General features: G+C 53.2%; 1 protein-coding gene across 1 annotated transcript in view; it reads right to left on the bottom strand.

Annotated features, from left to right (window-relative positions):
- Myo1f (myosin IF) overlaps positions 1–15,713 on the bottom strand; it is a 37,190-nt gene continuing 21,477 nt past the window's right edge. The window contains exons 13-28 of the mRNA XM_023705087.1: positions 15,182–15,268; positions 14,410–14,577; positions 13,978–14,063; positions 11,035–11,116; positions 9,147–9,253; positions 8,746–8,844; positions 8,519–8,663; positions 5,631–5,745; positions 5,377–5,546; positions 3,549–3,694; positions 3,174–3,320; positions 2,943–3,091; positions 2,411–2,494; positions 1,735–1,930; positions 1,484–1,653; positions 1–1,083 (exon numbers count right to left, since the gene is read on the bottom strand). Coding sequence (XP_023560855.1) covers positions 1,007–1,083; positions 1,484–1,653; positions 1,735–1,930; positions 2,411–2,494; positions 2,943–3,091; positions 3,174–3,320; positions 3,549–3,694; positions 5,377–5,546; positions 5,631–5,745; positions 8,519–8,663; positions 8,746–8,844; positions 9,147–9,253; positions 11,035–11,116; positions 13,978–14,063; positions 14,410–14,577; positions 15,182–15,268 — 2,028 coding nt within the window. The 3' untranslated portion in view covers positions 1–1,006. The remainder of the gene's footprint in view (positions 1,084–1,483; positions 1,654–1,734; positions 1,931–2,410; positions 2,495–2,942; positions 3,092–3,173; positions 3,321–3,548; positions 3,695–5,376; positions 5,547–5,630; positions 5,746–8,518; positions 8,664–8,745; positions 8,845–9,146; positions 9,254–11,034; positions 11,117–13,977; positions 14,064–14,409; positions 14,578–15,181; positions 15,269–15,713) is intronic.

The following is a 15,713-nucleotide window of genomic DNA, read 5'->3' as shown; positions in this document are numbered from 1 at the left end:
CCGGCAGAGCCCTCGTCGAGCTGCATAAGGCCCGGGCTCCATCCCCAGGACAGGAGAATACACCCTGACGCTGGCCCTGTGCAGCCTGCCCAGCTCCCACCACCACCCTCTGACCCCAGCAGTCCGGCCCCTTCTGCTCCAGCCTGGCTGTTCCCTGGGGCTAGGCACAGACAGAATCTGGAATGCAAAGCCTGGGCTCTATCCAGAGCAGGAGCCCTTGCAGATCCAAGCTGCTGGATGAGGCAAAGGGGACCAAGGAGTGCAAGGCTTACTGTGTGGGGGTCTCAGATAAGTGACTGAGTTTCTCTGAGCCTCTATTTTTCCTCTCATAAAATAGCAATGTCGTGTGACTGTGTAGCCCTTGTCGCATGCTCAGGATGCACCCCATGCTAGTACCCCAAGCTTGCACTCACTATGTGTGCTGGCCAGGTGATAGGAGGTGAAGGAAGTCACACTTATCAAGGCCCCTCCATCCCAGCCTATGCCCAGCACGTCACCAAAAAGACAGGACACAATTCATAATTCATTTTGTACACAAGGCAGATGGGAGGTAGGTTCTAGTTAATCCTGGTTTTGATTCATTTGGCTGTGTTTTCTTACAGTCTAGGGAATGGAATCCAGGGCCTCATGCATGCTAGGCAAGTGCTCTACCATTGAGCCCCATCCCCAGCTCCCCATTCCCCCCTTTTTAAGACAGGCTCTTGCTAGATTGCCCTGACTGGAGTCATACTGGAGAGTCTCCTGCCTCAGCCTCCTAAGAAACTGGATGGCAGGTATACACTACCACACTCAGCTTAATCCTGGTTGAAACAGGAAGAAATAGAGGTTTGGGCAGCAAGTGGGGGAGGTCAGGGTCCAGGAGGGGGTGCTGCAGAGGGGACCCCCGGATCCAGGAGCTGGGCAGGAGGCCACTGGCTTAAGCATTGTGGCCAATGTAGCTGAGGTAATCATAGCTCCCACTGGCAATGCCTGCTCCCCTGTGAAGGACACAGTCACAGAATCCAAGTCAGATCTTCTCCACGTAGTTTCCTGGGAAGAGGCCCTCCTGGCCATGCAGCCTGCCCTTCCACCAGCCAGAAGGATCTGTGGGGGAGAAGAGCGCTTTTGGCTGTCTGGAGAAAGCCTGCAGGTGGGCTCCAGGTCTGTCCTATTCCTGGTGCACACCTGTGATCCCAGTGCTTTGGGAGACTGAGACAGGAGGATTGCAAGCTAGAGCCCAGCCTGGGCAACTTGGTGAGACACGGTCTCACAATAAAGAAAACTAGAAAACGGGTAATGTAGCTCAGTGCAAAGGCGCTAGATTCAATCCCCAGTATCAGGGCTGGGGGTGGAGAAGGCCAGAAGCACAGACCCAGGGTGAGCTGGGCTGTGCAACCTGGCTTATAAGCATCTTTGGTGGCACTGTGAGCTAGTTGCCTCAGTTTTCCCGTGGATAGGAGGGAAGGTGACCTTCCAATCTGTGACCCTGCCCCGGGACACACACCTTCCAAGAGGATCTCGATGACCTCATTCACGTTGAAGCTGAGCTCATCCACGTCTTGGCCTATGTACTGGTACAGTGCCCGGCACCTTGGGCCATGCGTCCGAGGTTGCGGCTTGGGTCGGCCTACACCGGGCACAGGTCTCTGCCCTATGCTGCGCTTCCTCTGCATCCTGGGGGACACAGGTGTTCAGCACAGCTCCACATAGCCCCTCCCCATGTCCACCGCCTGGAGCTGCCCTCCCTCCACCTACCCTGCCACACCCTGGTCAGGCACGTTGAGGAATTCTGTGTTGTGCTCTGAGGGCGGCCGTGCGCGGGGACGTCTGCTGGCCCCCAAGGTGGAGGACGGAGGACCCCGGGGGGGCCTCTGGGAGCTCCTTCCAGGAGTGATATCCATGGCTAAGGGGCCTCCTCTGGCTAAGGGGGGCACCCCATTTCGGTCCATGGCTTTGGCAGAAAGATGGAGATACTGGTTAGGCTACAAATATTTGAGCAAGATCTGGCTCCAAGTTACCAGTCTGAGGAAGACTGTCTACCCAGTGTGGTAAGTACTGGATCTGGGGAGGGACCCTGGAGTCAGCTTAGAGGAAGGCTTTTCAGAGAGTCTCCTCCTTAGAAGAGGGCTTTTGTGAGTGGGTTTTGGAGGAAGAATAAGAGCTTGTGATGTGGGAATTTGGGAGATAAGCAGAGAAAACAGCTCAAATGAAGGTCTTGGAAGTGAGAATAAATGGGGTGGGTTGGCAAAATGGTGGCCAGCTAAGGTTGGACTTTGAGTACGATGCTAAGGTTAGCATGTATTCTGCAAAGGGCAGGGTGCCGTACAGCGTTCTGGACCACGGTGCTTGTCAGAGTCCCTGACTGTGGGTCTAGCTTAGGCCAGAGTCCACAAAAGGCAAGGGAAGACACTTAATGAGGGTTTTGCCTCACCTCTGGGGGGCCCGGGGGCCGCCCGTGTTGGGGCCTGGGCTGGCCTTCGGTGTGTCCCCTGGGACATTCCCTTCCGCGTAGGTTCTGAAAGACAAAAGGATGCAGGCATTTGGTCATGTCCAGGCCAGACCTAACTCTTGGCCCTGCCCAAGTACCCTCCAAGCTGTGGCTCCACCTCCAGGCGCTGCCCCTCAGGTCCATTGCCTCTGTCCCCAGAACCATCCCTTAGTTAGGCAGAGCAATTTGCCTGATTAACGAACTTTGCTGTGTGGGCTCGCCCACCCCAGGACACACCCCCTATTAATCAGCTCTGGGGTTGTCTCTGGCCACGTCCCTCTACAGTTCACATTCATTGGTCACTACTCCAAGGCCTTCTTTGTCTCCGTCTCTAGACACGCCCCCTCTGCAGCCCTCGCAAGGCCACGCCCCTCAGACCTGATTGGTCCCCCAGCCCTCGCCTCTTCCATGCCACGCCCCTTTGGCTCAGCCCCACTCCTCCCACTCCCTACCCCGCGCTTCTGCGCAGACTCACTGGAGCTCTTGGGCAGCCCATCTCCCACGCTGACCACGAGGCCCCGGCCACTGGCTTTGAGCACGGCCAAGTCGCCGGAACCGCGGGCGAAGGTGACGCTGCGGGTGCTGCCTCCTCCCCAGCCCTCCTTCTTCACCCGGAATTGTAGTCTGTGGGGAGAGGAGGAAGTTTGGGGGCGCCAGCTGGGGCTAGCGAGGGGGCGCAGGGCCGCAGTGCGGGGTAGAGACGTACGTGTCGCTGAAGGTGAGGGGCAGGGGCCTCCGCGCCGCCTCCTCGAAGCGCTTGCACAGGAGACTGACGAACTCGGTCTTGAAGACGCTCTCCAGGAAGCTGTCGGCCGCATCCTCTTGGAGGATGAAGAAGTCGTCCTGTCTGGTGCTGGAGTGGGGCAGAAGGTCAGCCAGGTGACAGATGAGTGACAGGTGGGGGTGCAGAACTGCCCGTGAGTGCCGCAGGGGAGGGGAAGGCGCAGGGACCGACGGTGTGGACACGCGAGATCCTGAGTGCACGTGAGGCAGCAGGTCGCACAAGAAAGGGCTGCAGGTACAGGAGTGGGGACAGAGGGTGGCGAAGGTCACATGGGTGGGCAGGCAGGCCAGGCCTCACCTGAGGGACACTCCCCGCAGGGTCTGCAGCTCCACCTTCTTCTTCAAGACTTCACGCACCTGGCCCTTCTCGGGGCCCTTCTTCATCTTCTCTCGGCCGATCACATACACACACTTGGGGGTCAGGATCAAGTCCCGCTTGATGGGCTGCGGGCATCAGGACCAGAGGTTGGTGGCTGGAGCCTGGGGTCCAGCCAGCCTGGCCTTGGAGGGTCGGCCCTGGACATAGGGGTGGTGCTGGTAGTTCAGCAAACGAGTGTGGGTCAGGTGAGAGAAGTGCCACCCTCTGGGGCAAGGCAGATGAGTTATTAATAAATTAATTTTTTTTCTCAATAAACAAATGGAATGGGATAGAACCCAGGGCCTCCCTGTTGTACCACTGAACTAGTATCTCCAGCCCTTTTACTTTGTTTTTCATTTTTCTTTCCTTCTTTTCTTTCTTTCTTTCTTTCTTTCTTTCTTTCTTTCTTTCTTTCTTTCTTTCTTTTTTTTTTTTTTTTTTTTGTCTCACTGTGTAGCTCGGCTGGCCCTGAACTCAAAATGATCCTTCTGCCTCAGCCTCCTGAGTGCTGGGATTATAGGTATGTACTACCACACCTGGATGATTTTTAAATTTTGAGACAGTCGCTCACTAAATTGTCCATGCTGGACTTGAACTTGTGATACTACTACCTCAGCCTTCCAAATAGATGTGGCTACAGGCATGCACCACCATGCCCGGTTGAGTAGATAAGAAACAGAAGCAGCTGGTCGTAGTGGTGTATGCCTATAATCCCAGCACTTGGAAGGCTGAGGCAGAAGGAATGCCACACGTTTGAGACCAGAGCCTCAGCTATATACGGAGTTCAAGACCAGCTTGGGCTACGTAATGAGAGCCTGTCTCAAAAACCAAAACAAAACAAAGAGACAAGAAAAGGATGTAAAAGTGAAGGTATTTTGGTTAGAAAGGGGTACCCAGCCAGTGAACAGGTAAGGCAGGCACAGCACCTGGTGGACATGGGTGCCTAAGATATGACCTCCAGGGCGAAAGACAAAAGACAGGGTCAAAGGGCCCTTCGGAGCTCCTTCCCGGAGTGCTGCTGAGGGCGGGGGCTAGATACAAACTCCTGGACCATGTGACGGTGCCCGGGATGATAGCCAGCTCTGTTGCTTTGTGGTGCTTGGGACAGAACCCAGGTTCTCACACATGGTAAGCATGTGCTCTGCCTGCAGGCTGTACAACCCAGCCCAGTTGAGGGAAGGAAGGGTTCGTATATGGTTGTGTGAATCAGGTAGCTGCATGAGCGTATGGGGGCCATGTGCATGCCTAGTGGTCAGTGTACATATGAACTACACGGGCTGGCATTCAGACCTGTGTCGAGTAGGTGAGGGTATGTGTCAGGCCAGGTGCCTGGAGTCTGAGGCTGAGGGTCTGGGAGATGACTCAGTGGAATAAGCTCTTGCCTGGAATCTGAGGCTGATGAGATCAGGTGAGGATGTGTGTGACACACACACACACACACAGACACACACAGCAGGTGGTAGTGTCCCGGCAGGTAGGTGTATAGGGGTATCTCAGGGTGTACCTACTCTGCAGTTTTCTTGTGGGGGCAGCATGGATTTCTGGCCTGGGAGACAGTGTCCTCGGTGACAGTGGGTCAAGTGAGGGTGAATGTGAGGGACAGAGTGTCTGGCACAGGTGACACCCCATCTGTGTGTCCCTGGGACGGGCGAGGTGACACGGGCACACACCCATGCTGGGGCCTTTAGGGCCAGAGCATCCATCTGTAGTGGAGGAGCCGGGCCAGCTGGCAATGAGGATTTGGACGCGCCCCCTCCCGCTGCCTCACCTTGAAGCGGCGATCGTACTTGGTGACCGAGTCGGCGAAGTCCACCCGCTCCCTTTTGCCCAGGAACTGGCGCAGCTCAGGCCGCTCCTCCAGGCCCAGGTAGTCCCCGACGAAGTTGCGGTTGATGCTGTTACGCCTCCGCTCCTTCTTGTTGAGCAGGATGTTGCAGGCTGTTGGTGCAAGGGGAGAGTAGAGGTCATGGCCTGCCTCCGCGAGTGGCACGGCTCCCACACCGGCCCACTGAGGCCTCTCACCTTCCTGCCGCATCTCCTCGTGCTTGCGCACTGCCACGTGCTGCCTCCACGCCTTCTGAATGGTGCGGGCAAAGCCGTCGAACTTCCGCTCTCGCATCTCCTCCAAGAGGAAGAGCTGGGCCGGAGGGAGGGGCAGTGGGTTCTGGGGCCCCCTGCAGGCTGCCCTCTTGGTTTCCCCCAGGCCCTCGCCACCCACACACTTCTGCTCACTGCCACCCACACGCATGTGCATACACCACAGCCAAAATTTTGTCTTCCTCCAAGCCAGGTGAAGCTGTGGATGCCTGTCATACCAGCGCTCTGGGAGGCTGAGGCAGGAGGATTGCCAGGTTGAGGCAAATCTGGGCAATTCAGTGAGATCCTATCTCAAAATATAGAGTACAATGGACTGCAGATGTAATTCAGTATGAGACTCTGGTTTCAATCTCCAGTAAAAGCAAATCAAACCCAAATAAAGCACAGTGTTTGTGTGGGTGTGTAGAGGATACTGTGGTGGTTGTAGGGCAGTCAGAGCAGGACAGCGGCTTGGGAAACAAAATTAGTGACAAAAGACATGCTGCTGTCAATCAGTGAAGGTGGGAATACTGTTGAAAATAAACCTGTGCATGCCCACGAGGAAGGCTGAGGCAGGAGGAGCACTGAGTTGAGGCTAGCCTGCGCTAGCGACAGTGAGTTCAAGGCCAGTCTGAACTGTGCCGTGGGACTCTGTCTCAACATCCCACCGCCAAAGACAAACAGAAACCTAGAAAACAAAACAAGCTGGGGTGGCTGGTGATATAGCTCATGTCATAAGCACCTCCCTGGCAAGCCCAAGGTCCCAAGTTCAACTCATGGTATCAAAAAGAACCAAAATAAGGGCTGGCCAGATAGCTCAGTGGATTAAAGTGCCTGCTTAGGCAGACACAAGGACTGGGGGTTCAGCCCTCCGGCTTGCCATGCTGGGCCCGCCCCTGGGGCACGCTGAGACTGCCAATGGGACTGCCAATGAGACGGCGTGGTGGCGCCATGCCTGTAATCCCAGCCTTTGGGAAACCGAAAACAGGATTACTATGAGATTCTGTAGACCCTGTACTAAATACATGAACAAAATAAATAAATAAAATAAAACTGGAGGTGGGTATAGTGGTGCATGTCTGTAATCTCAGAATTTTTTGGAGGCTGTCACAAATTCAATGTCATCCTGGGTTATGTAGGAAGACCCTGTGTCCAAAAAGCTTAAACAAACAAACAAACAGCACCAAAACAAAAATAAAATATGATAAAATTGAACTTTTAAAAAGAAAATATAGGGGCCAGGGAGATAGTTCTGTGGTACAGTGGTGGCCTGGCAAGTGGAAGGTCCTGAGTTTGATTCCCAGTTTAAAGAAAAAAAGAAAGAAAAAGAAAGAAAGAAAATATGCAGTGAAATTTTAAAAAAAGTGAATGTTTAAATTCTTTTATTTTTTTTCCTTCAGTATCAGAGATCGAACTCCGGACCTTGTCTATGCCAGCCAGGCACTTATGCCATTAAACTGTCTCCCTGGCCTTAATTCTAGTTTATGTTTTCTCTGCTTTATTTAAAGACAGCTGCCGTGAGTTCAAAGCTAGCCTGGGCCCCATACTTAGATCCTGTCTCAAAAAAATCAAACCAAACCAAACTCAAAATCCCAAACCAAAACAAAATAAAAACCCATAAGCGGGGCCGGGGAGCTGGCTCAGTGAAATAATCACTTCCCTGGCAAGCACGAAGGCCTGAGTTCAATCCCCGGTTCCACCAAAAAAAGAAAAAGAAAAAAAAAGAATCATTCTTGGGAGGCTATCAACAGGAGATTCACTACAAGTCCGTTCTAGTAGTGAAACACTGAACACCCTGTAGACCCTTCCCTAAAATACAGAAAAAAAAAAAAAAAAAAAAAAAAGAAAGAAAGAAAGAAAGAAATAAAGAAAGAAAAGAAAAGAAAAAAGAAAGAAAGAAAGAAAGAAATAAAGAAAGAAAAGAAAAGAAAAGAATCATTCTGTCGCTCTGGGCGTGCAGAGCCAGCCACCTAGACCAGGTGTGGTGACAGGTGCCTTAAATTGCAGCACTGTGGAGGCTGAACAGGAGGACCACTACGAGTCTGAGCTGCGTAGTGAGACCCTGTACCAAATACATTAAAAAAAAAAAATCATTTAACATAAACTCAATATGGGATGAGAAAGACTCCATTAAGATTTCTTTCTTTATTTTATTTTATTTATTTATTTATTTTTGTGTGTGTGTGTGTGTACTTAGTGCAGGGTCTACAGGGTCTCACTACACAGATCGGACTTGTAGCGATCCTTGTTTCCAGTCTCCCCAGTGCTGGGATTACAGGCGTGCATCACCACGCCCAGTCTCGGTGGCTGGCTCAGCGGGCACCTCGGGGTGGGGCTGGTGGGGCCTGTGGTGCCAGGATTGAACCCCAGCTCCTATGCTTGCCTAAGCAGGCGCTTAGTCTGCTGAGCTATCTCGCTGGCCCTAAGATAATTTCTTCACTTATCTATTTATTTATTTGTAGTGCTGAGGATTGAGCCCAGGGCCTTCACAATGAACTACATCTCCAGAGCTTTTAAAATAATTTATTTATTTTTTTTGAAAGAGTCTCTGTGTCATTCAGGCTGGCCTTGAACTCATATGTAGCCTTGAACTATGGTGATCCTCCTGCCTCAGCTTCCTGAATATTTGGGACGGCACAATCGTCAGTAAACTGACTTTACTTAGTTTCTCCTCTTTCAATTTCAATTTCTTTTTCTTTTCTTTTTGTTCTTTGTGTCTCTCTCAATCTCTCCCTCTTCCTCTGCTTTCCAGTTTCTCTTCCTCTGGCCCTTCTTTTGTTTCCCATTCTCTGTCTCTGGCCTCTCTCCTCTCCCTCACTCCCCTCCCAACTCACCGACTCCGGGTTCTTGACGAAGACCTTGGTGTCCCCCATCTGGTACTGGTCAGGCTCCATGTTGACGGCCCGAAGCAGGTGCTGGACACCCTGGCGTTCGTCCCCACGCCATCGTGGCCACGTTTCTGGGGTCAGGATGGCGTACCTGGGGCCGAGGGCAGTACGGCTTAGAATGATTGTCAGGGATGCAGATGCACAGGCGCAGGGTGCATGCGAGGGGCGCTCACCTCTGCAGAAACTTAGCGAACTGGCGGCGGTAGGCGAAGCCGGCTCTGCGCACGCGTATGTTCTCCCGCAGGCCCAGGTATTCTACCTGGTGCTTGACCCTGGGGCAGGAGAGGACAGACCAGGGCCTGGGGTCCGACTTGGTGCGGGACAGCTCGGGGGTGCAACGTGGAGTCGGGAGTCCCTTCTTGGGGTGGGGTCTGAGGACAGGAGTCTGCATCCATCGCGGTGGAGTTGGGGAGGCCGTGCTGGCCCATGGGTCCCTCTGGGTGCTGGCTGGGGGCTCGATCAAGTCTATCTGTAACCTGGTCTCAGGGGCCAGGCCCAAGTGAGCCCTGCATTTGGGGACAGTGTGTGGGTCAGGTGGCACCAAGTGGCACAGTCGGCAGTGCCAGGGCATCACCTGCTCTCCTCCCAGTCCCGGGGCTTCTTGGTCTCGTTGGGCTTGATGCAGCGGATGTAGTGGGGCGTGCACCTCTTCAGCGTGGCCACCAGGTCATTGGCTTGTTTCTGGGTCACAGAAGGCGGGGTGAGGAATGCCCAGATGCCCCTGTGCTCGGCCCCTCCACACCCAAGACCCGGACACCCCAGGGTCTCGGGAGAGGTTTCATGAGTGCACTGCGTGTCACCAGCTCCACCCCAGGACTAGCAGTGCTGCTGTCTGTGCATCCAACAGATACTGGGCCGGATGGGAAGTGCTCAGGAAGTGTTTGCTGACTGAGTAACAGAATCCTCAGGAAACCAAGTTGCCCAGAACACTTCCACCGCTCCTTCAAGGCTCATGGACTTTAGGAGTCTGAACTGCGTGTACTGGAGAGGTCAGCCTTGGGTGTGCGTCAGCCCCCGTGAGAGGCAGGGTTTCACTAAGTGGCCCACGCTGGGCTTGAACTTCCCATCTTCCTGCCTCAGCCTTCCAGAGGGCTGGGATTATAGGTGTGCATCACCATGCCTGGCCTGAGTCACCCCTGGGAAAAGGGGATGCAGTCTGGACGTGGTTCCAGGTGTGAGGTGCATGAGAGACCCAGACTGTGCTCCAAGGTGAGGGGCCAGCCTGGACTACAAAGCGAGAGCCCATCTCAAAAACAAACAGGATGGGAGCCCATGTCCAAGGCAGCATGAGTTGCAGTAGCCCAAAGTGGAAACAGGCTGGTGAGGTAGCTCAGCAGACTAAGTGCCTGCTTTGGCAAGTGCAGGGACCAGGGTTCGATCCTCAGTCGCGCACATCCAGCACGTCCCACACACCGGGCCCCCGGGGCACACTGAGCCAGCAACCGAGTCCAGGTGTGATGTGTGCACCTGTAATCCCAGAGCTGGGGAGGCTGAAAACAGGAGGATCACTATGAGTCCGAGCTGCCTACTGAGACCCTGTACTAAATACATAAATAGAAAAACAAAAGTGGAAGCGAACTAAATGTCCAACAGATGAATAAAGAGACAATAATGTAGTGATCCTTATAGTGGAATATTATTCAGGCAGATATACTTGAGCTTAGCCAAAAAGCTGAGAAGTGATTATTATGTGGATATATAACAGGAAATCCTAAACTTTTTTTTCCTCTCTCTGAGACAGGCTCTTGCTGTGTAGTTGATGCTGGCCTTGAGTTTACTATGTAGCCCAGGCTTGCATCGATCCTCCTGCCTCAGCCTCCCAAGTGCTGGGATGGCAGGGGTGCACCACCACGCCCAACTAAGGAAGGAAATTCTGTGTGCTATGACATGGATGGAACTTGAGGACAGGAGGCTGAGTGACATCGGCAGACACAAAATGACAACACTGTGCAGTCCCACATCCCAAGCATTCCCAGAGCCATTGGATCCAGAGACAGGAAGTAGACAGTGGGTGTCGGGGAGGTGCTGGGGACTGAGCATGTCTTGGGGACAGAGTTGAGTATGAGAAGCTGAGAGCTCTGGAGGACCAAGCACGCGCACACAGAGAATGCCACTGAGCTACGATGCAGGAGGATGAGCAAGTGTATGGCATGCAAATTGTACAGCCTTAAAAGGAAAAGTGGGTTGGGGGCAGGGCTGGTGCAAGGCCCTGTGGTTCCAGCTCTGGTACTATAAGAAAGAAACAAATAAAATCAAAAAGAGCAAGTGATCAAGCCAAGGATTTTTTTTTTTTTCAGAACTGGGGATTGAACAAGCCAAGGATGTTTGTCCAATCCAGCTCCCTAAATGATGGCTACAGGGGACCTCAGAGAGATCTTGGGTGGATGTTAAACCAGTAAAGGAGCTGGGTCTGTGGCAGGATCCTTCACCCCCAAACTTCATCCTGCATACCCCAGGCCCACCTTGATCTTGGAGCCAGCAGTGCTGGGGCGGCCCTTCTTGTCCACATCCAGTTTCTCAGGAAAGAGCATCCGAAGGAAGGCCCTGGGCAGGGGACAGGGAGTTAGGGAGCAACTGGAGCCCACAACATCCTGGCCCAGGGTTGGGGCTGCCACAGCTGCGGCAGGGGAAGGGAAAGGAGAAGGGAAAGGGGAAGGGAGAGGGGGGAAGGGAAGGGTGGAGGAGGGAAAGGTGGAGAAGGGGGAGAATGGAGGGGGAGGGGAGGGGAGCGGGAAGGGCGGAGGGGTGGGGCACATTTTAGGGTTTTTTTGTATTTAGCACAGGGTCTTCAGGGTCTCACTACACAGATCAGACTCATAGTGACCCTCCTGTTTTCAGCCTCCCAAGCGCTGGGATTACAGGTGCGCACCACCACGCCCTGTCTCAATTGCCATCTCAGTGCACCCCCAGGGGTGGGCTGGCATGGCACACCAGGGATCGAACCTTCCACCTTAGCAGGCACTGTAATCCACTGAGCTGTCTGGCTGGCCCTATACTGTAGTCTTTGTGATCAGTGTTGTGGTTCATATCTAATCCCCCTAAAGCCTCAGGTGATCCCAGGAGGAGCCTGGGGAGGCGACTGGATTATAGGGACATTAGGGCTGACTGCTGTTGGAAGGTGGGGCCTGGTCAGAAGAGGCAGGCCGCTGAGGGCTGACCCGGAGGCGCCTGGCTCCCTTCCTGGCTCCCACTCGGCTCTCTGCCTCCTGCTTGCCGTGAGGTGACCCGCCTTTCTTCCACCAGGCCTCTCGGCCACGTGCCTCGGAGACGGCTGAGCAGGACGAAACCTCTACACACCGTAAACTAGAATAAACTGCTTAGCACTGCAGGTGCTTTTTGCACACCGAGGAGAGTACTTTACCTAACAGACGACAAACCTGAGTCATTTTAGGGACGTGGGTGCACCTTCGGGCCATAATGCAAAGTGACGGGAGTTAGTCACATGGGCTTAAATGCTACATGGTTTCTCTCACACGAGAAACTCAACATAGAAATAAAGAACAAATAAAAGATAAGTTTGGGGATCTTTTTCAAATGGGAAGGGGATTGAGATGAAGGCGGGGAAAGGAGGGAAGAGGAGGAAGAAAAAATTAAGATGCATCTTATAGGGCTGGGAGATAGCTCGGTGGTCGAAGCACCTGCCTGGCAAGCACAAGGCCCAGGGTTTGATCCCCAGTACCTCATGCTGAGCAAGCCCTGGAACCCTGGGTGCACCGTGCCTGCCTGGAAACTGGGCTTGGTGGTGCACGCCTATAATCCCAGCACTGGGAGGCTGAGACAGGAGGATCACTATGAGTCCGAAATGCGTAGCGAGACACTGTATCAAATAAATAAATAAATAAATAAATAAATAAATAAATAATTTTTTTGAAAAGATGCATCCTGTAGGTGGTCCAACTCCATACAAAGAATGTAATCACTGTCCAAAACACGGAGTAATAAAACGCTTACCTTGGCAAGCGTTAGGGCCTGAGTTCAATCCTCGGTTCCACAAAAAAAAAAAAATAAATAAAAATAAAAAAAAATAATAATAATAAGAGTAAGGGCTAGGGATGTAGTACTAGATTTCATCCTCAGCATCATGAAATGAAACAAAACAAAGTAAAACAACTTGTAAGAACAATGAACTCAGGCCCTTGTGCTTGGCTTGCCAGGGAAGCGCTTATTCCACTGAGCCATCTCCCCGGCCCCAAGTTTCATCCTGCAGAGTTGGTATGAGTCTATATGCTCTGAGTCCTTGTTACTTTTCTCCTGTTTGCCTCCGTCCCCAGATCCCCTTCCATCTGCAAAAGGCCCACCTCCTGTTTTCTACTCTCTTATCTTTTATTTATTATTGTTATTATTATTTTACATGTATCAGTTATTTAATTAGGTTCTTAGTAAGAAATTTAGAACATTAATTTGAGGAGAAATTCCATTTGTCAGAGCAAAAACGGATTACGGGTAGCCCTGGAGCTGAGGAACAGCTTTGATTTTTGCTAAAATCTGTGAGTCCACCTCGCACTGCTCTGAAATCTGGTATCTCTGTTTCTCCCCATGGCTCAAGAGCTTTCGGGGTAGTATCGAGGCATTTTTCAACACTTAACCACCCAGCTACCTCCATTCTTGTCCCTACCGACTGGTTTTGTGATCATACCAAGACCTTTTTTCTTCTCAACCTTTGATTTAATTTATTTATTTATTTTTTGGCAGAACTGGGGACTGAACTCAGGCCCTTGCCCTTGCCAGGCAAGCACTTATTCTACTGAGCCATCTCCCTGGCCCAAAGGACTTTTTTTTTGTGTGTGTGGCTCAGGTTGCCTGAAGGGCAGGTCTGGTAAGGCAGGTGGAGTTGGGGATCGAACCGTGGAATCCTGCTCCTGACTGCCTTTGCATAAACAGGCGCTTAAACAACTGAGCTAAGAGCAGGTCCCCAGACCTGCAGTCTCAAAGTGCTTCTGTTTTCCTGTGAATGACTCAAATTTACCCTTCTTAGGGCTGAGTAGTACTCCATCTTTGTGTAAATACCATATTTGCTTCATCTGTTTATTTGTCCACGGCCATATGGGCTGTTTACAAGATTTATTTTTTTTATATTTATTTATTTATTTATTTATTTATTTATTTATTTATTTATTTATTTTGGTTCCTCGAATGCCTTCAGGGCGCTTTTGGCCAGCGGGAGAGTTGTGAGGTTCGAACTCCAGCAACCTGAGGCTGACAGCTTTGTGGAAGCAGCCACTTAAAGGACTGAGCTAGGGCCAGGACCCCCCTGTTTACAAGATTTATAATGACTTCTAGATCAGGACCATTTCCTAGCGCCACAGCCAGCCCCACAGGCCGGGGGAGCTCTGGGAAAGACGCAGTGGTCTCCAAATCCCGCACCCCATGTGGCCTCTGCCCCACGCCCAGGCCCGTGCACTCACTGCTCACTGCTCTGCATCAGCTCCACGAGGTCAGAGAAGAGGACGTCCCTGTTCCTCTCACAGAAGCCGCTGGCGTCGTAGGAGACCTGGGGGAGGGAGGTGGACAGCTGGGCGGTGGGGTGGGGGCTGGGGCTTGCAGTCCAGAGAGGCTGGGCTGTCTCCTGGCCCGGCTTGGAGGAAGCTACGGTTCAGGTTGGTGGGCTGGGGTGCTGTGTGGGCCTGGGCTCGCTGGGGGGCTGGTGTGTCAGGTGAGTTGGGGGTGGTGTCCTGAGGGGGGACGAAGGTAGGGGGCATTTAGCAGCAGGAGAGCTCAGTCAGTGGAGTCCCGCAGCCCTGCGAGGGGATCCGGGCAGGATCTTTGGAGTCTGAGAGTCGCTGGGGGCTGTGAGGAGACCACCCGAGGGGCCAGGGTGATGGCCAGGTGTCACGCACCTTGCCCGCATAGTGGTGGATGACGAAGCCGCCGCTCCAGCTGTTAAAGTGCTCGTGGGTGCCCACGGCCGCCTGCAGCTTCTGCAGCAGCGTCTGGTCTGCGCCGCCACCCGTGGCGTGCATAGTGGCGCACACGTCGTCCAGCACGCTCATGATGCCCGGGGGGCTCTGCGGGGAACCCGGGTGGGCAGGGGGTGGGGTGTCAGCTGGTGGGGTGTGTGAGGGACCCTGCTCCACCCCGCTGGTCAGAGAGATGGAGGGAGGGGAGGGGTGAAAGAAAAGTGGGTGGCGGGAGCTTCCAAAGATGAAAAAGTGATTACAGCCGAAGAGGCTCTACCATGTTAGCACTCAGGAGGCTGAGGCAGGAGGATTGCTCAGGCCAGACTGGCCGACCAGGCCCAAAGCCAGCCTGGGCTGAAACAAAAAGAGAAGGAAAGGAGACAAAACAGTGGCCGGGCTGGGGAGAGGGAGGAGGGGAGGCTGGTTGTGAGGGGCAGTGTGGTGGAAGCTGCAGGAGGGGGTGCGGCAGCCTGTAAGGAGCTCGGCCTCTTTCCCTTCCTGAGACTTGGTGGTGGGAGGCTTGCGAAGTTTCTCCAGGGCAATGTTTGTTGAATGAATATATGAAATACACGCGGGAGGGCAGAGTCAGTGGATGAGGGAGCTGGCGGCCTCGCGCTGCAGGCCTGATTCTGGGGTAAAGCGAGGGGCCCCACAGGTGCTACGCCCCACTTCGGGGTCTCCCAGGCCCATGCCCAAGGCGTCCAGCCCTCACCAGCTTGCTTTCGATGAGATCGCAGACGACTTTGTTGTTGAAGTACTCGATGGGGGTCCAGCGGATGCCCTCCTGTATGTACTCCTCCTGGGGGTGCAGAGGGGCACATGGGCTGGGTGGGCTGGGGAGGGAGGTGTGGCCAGCTCTCACCCCCACTTCTGGTCCTTTGGCCAAACTAATACCAGATGCGATAAATGCTCTAACGTCCTTATTTCTACTCTTTAATTTAAATCTGCCTCACAGTCCCAGTCGCCTCTTGGGGACCTCTCAGAATCTTCCCTCCCTCAAAGGAAGCTATTTGCTTCTGAATCCTGGCTGCAGGCTGTGTATCTGGGGGCAGGGGCAAAATCAAATCGATGGGGCTGCGGGAGGGGTGCTGGGCATCATACCCATCACAGCCACTAGGAAAGTGCTCTACTGCTGAGCTACACACCAGACTGCAGCACGGAATCCTGTTTGTCTTCATCATCAAGCCTGGCTCGTTTTTCCTTTTCCTTCCTTCCTTCCTTCCTTCCTTCCTTCCTTCCTTCCT

The sequence above is a fragment of the Octodon degus genome, unplaced genomic scaffold, assembly GCF_000260255.1.
Source record: "Octodon degus isolate 3935 unplaced genomic scaffold, OctDeg1.0 scaffold00214, whole genome shotgun sequence".
NCBI lineage: Eukaryota > Metazoa > Chordata > Mammalia > Rodentia > Octodontidae > Octodon > Octodon degus.
Note: the sequence above shows the minus strand (reverse complement) of the source record. Positions and strands in the feature narration are given on the sequence as shown.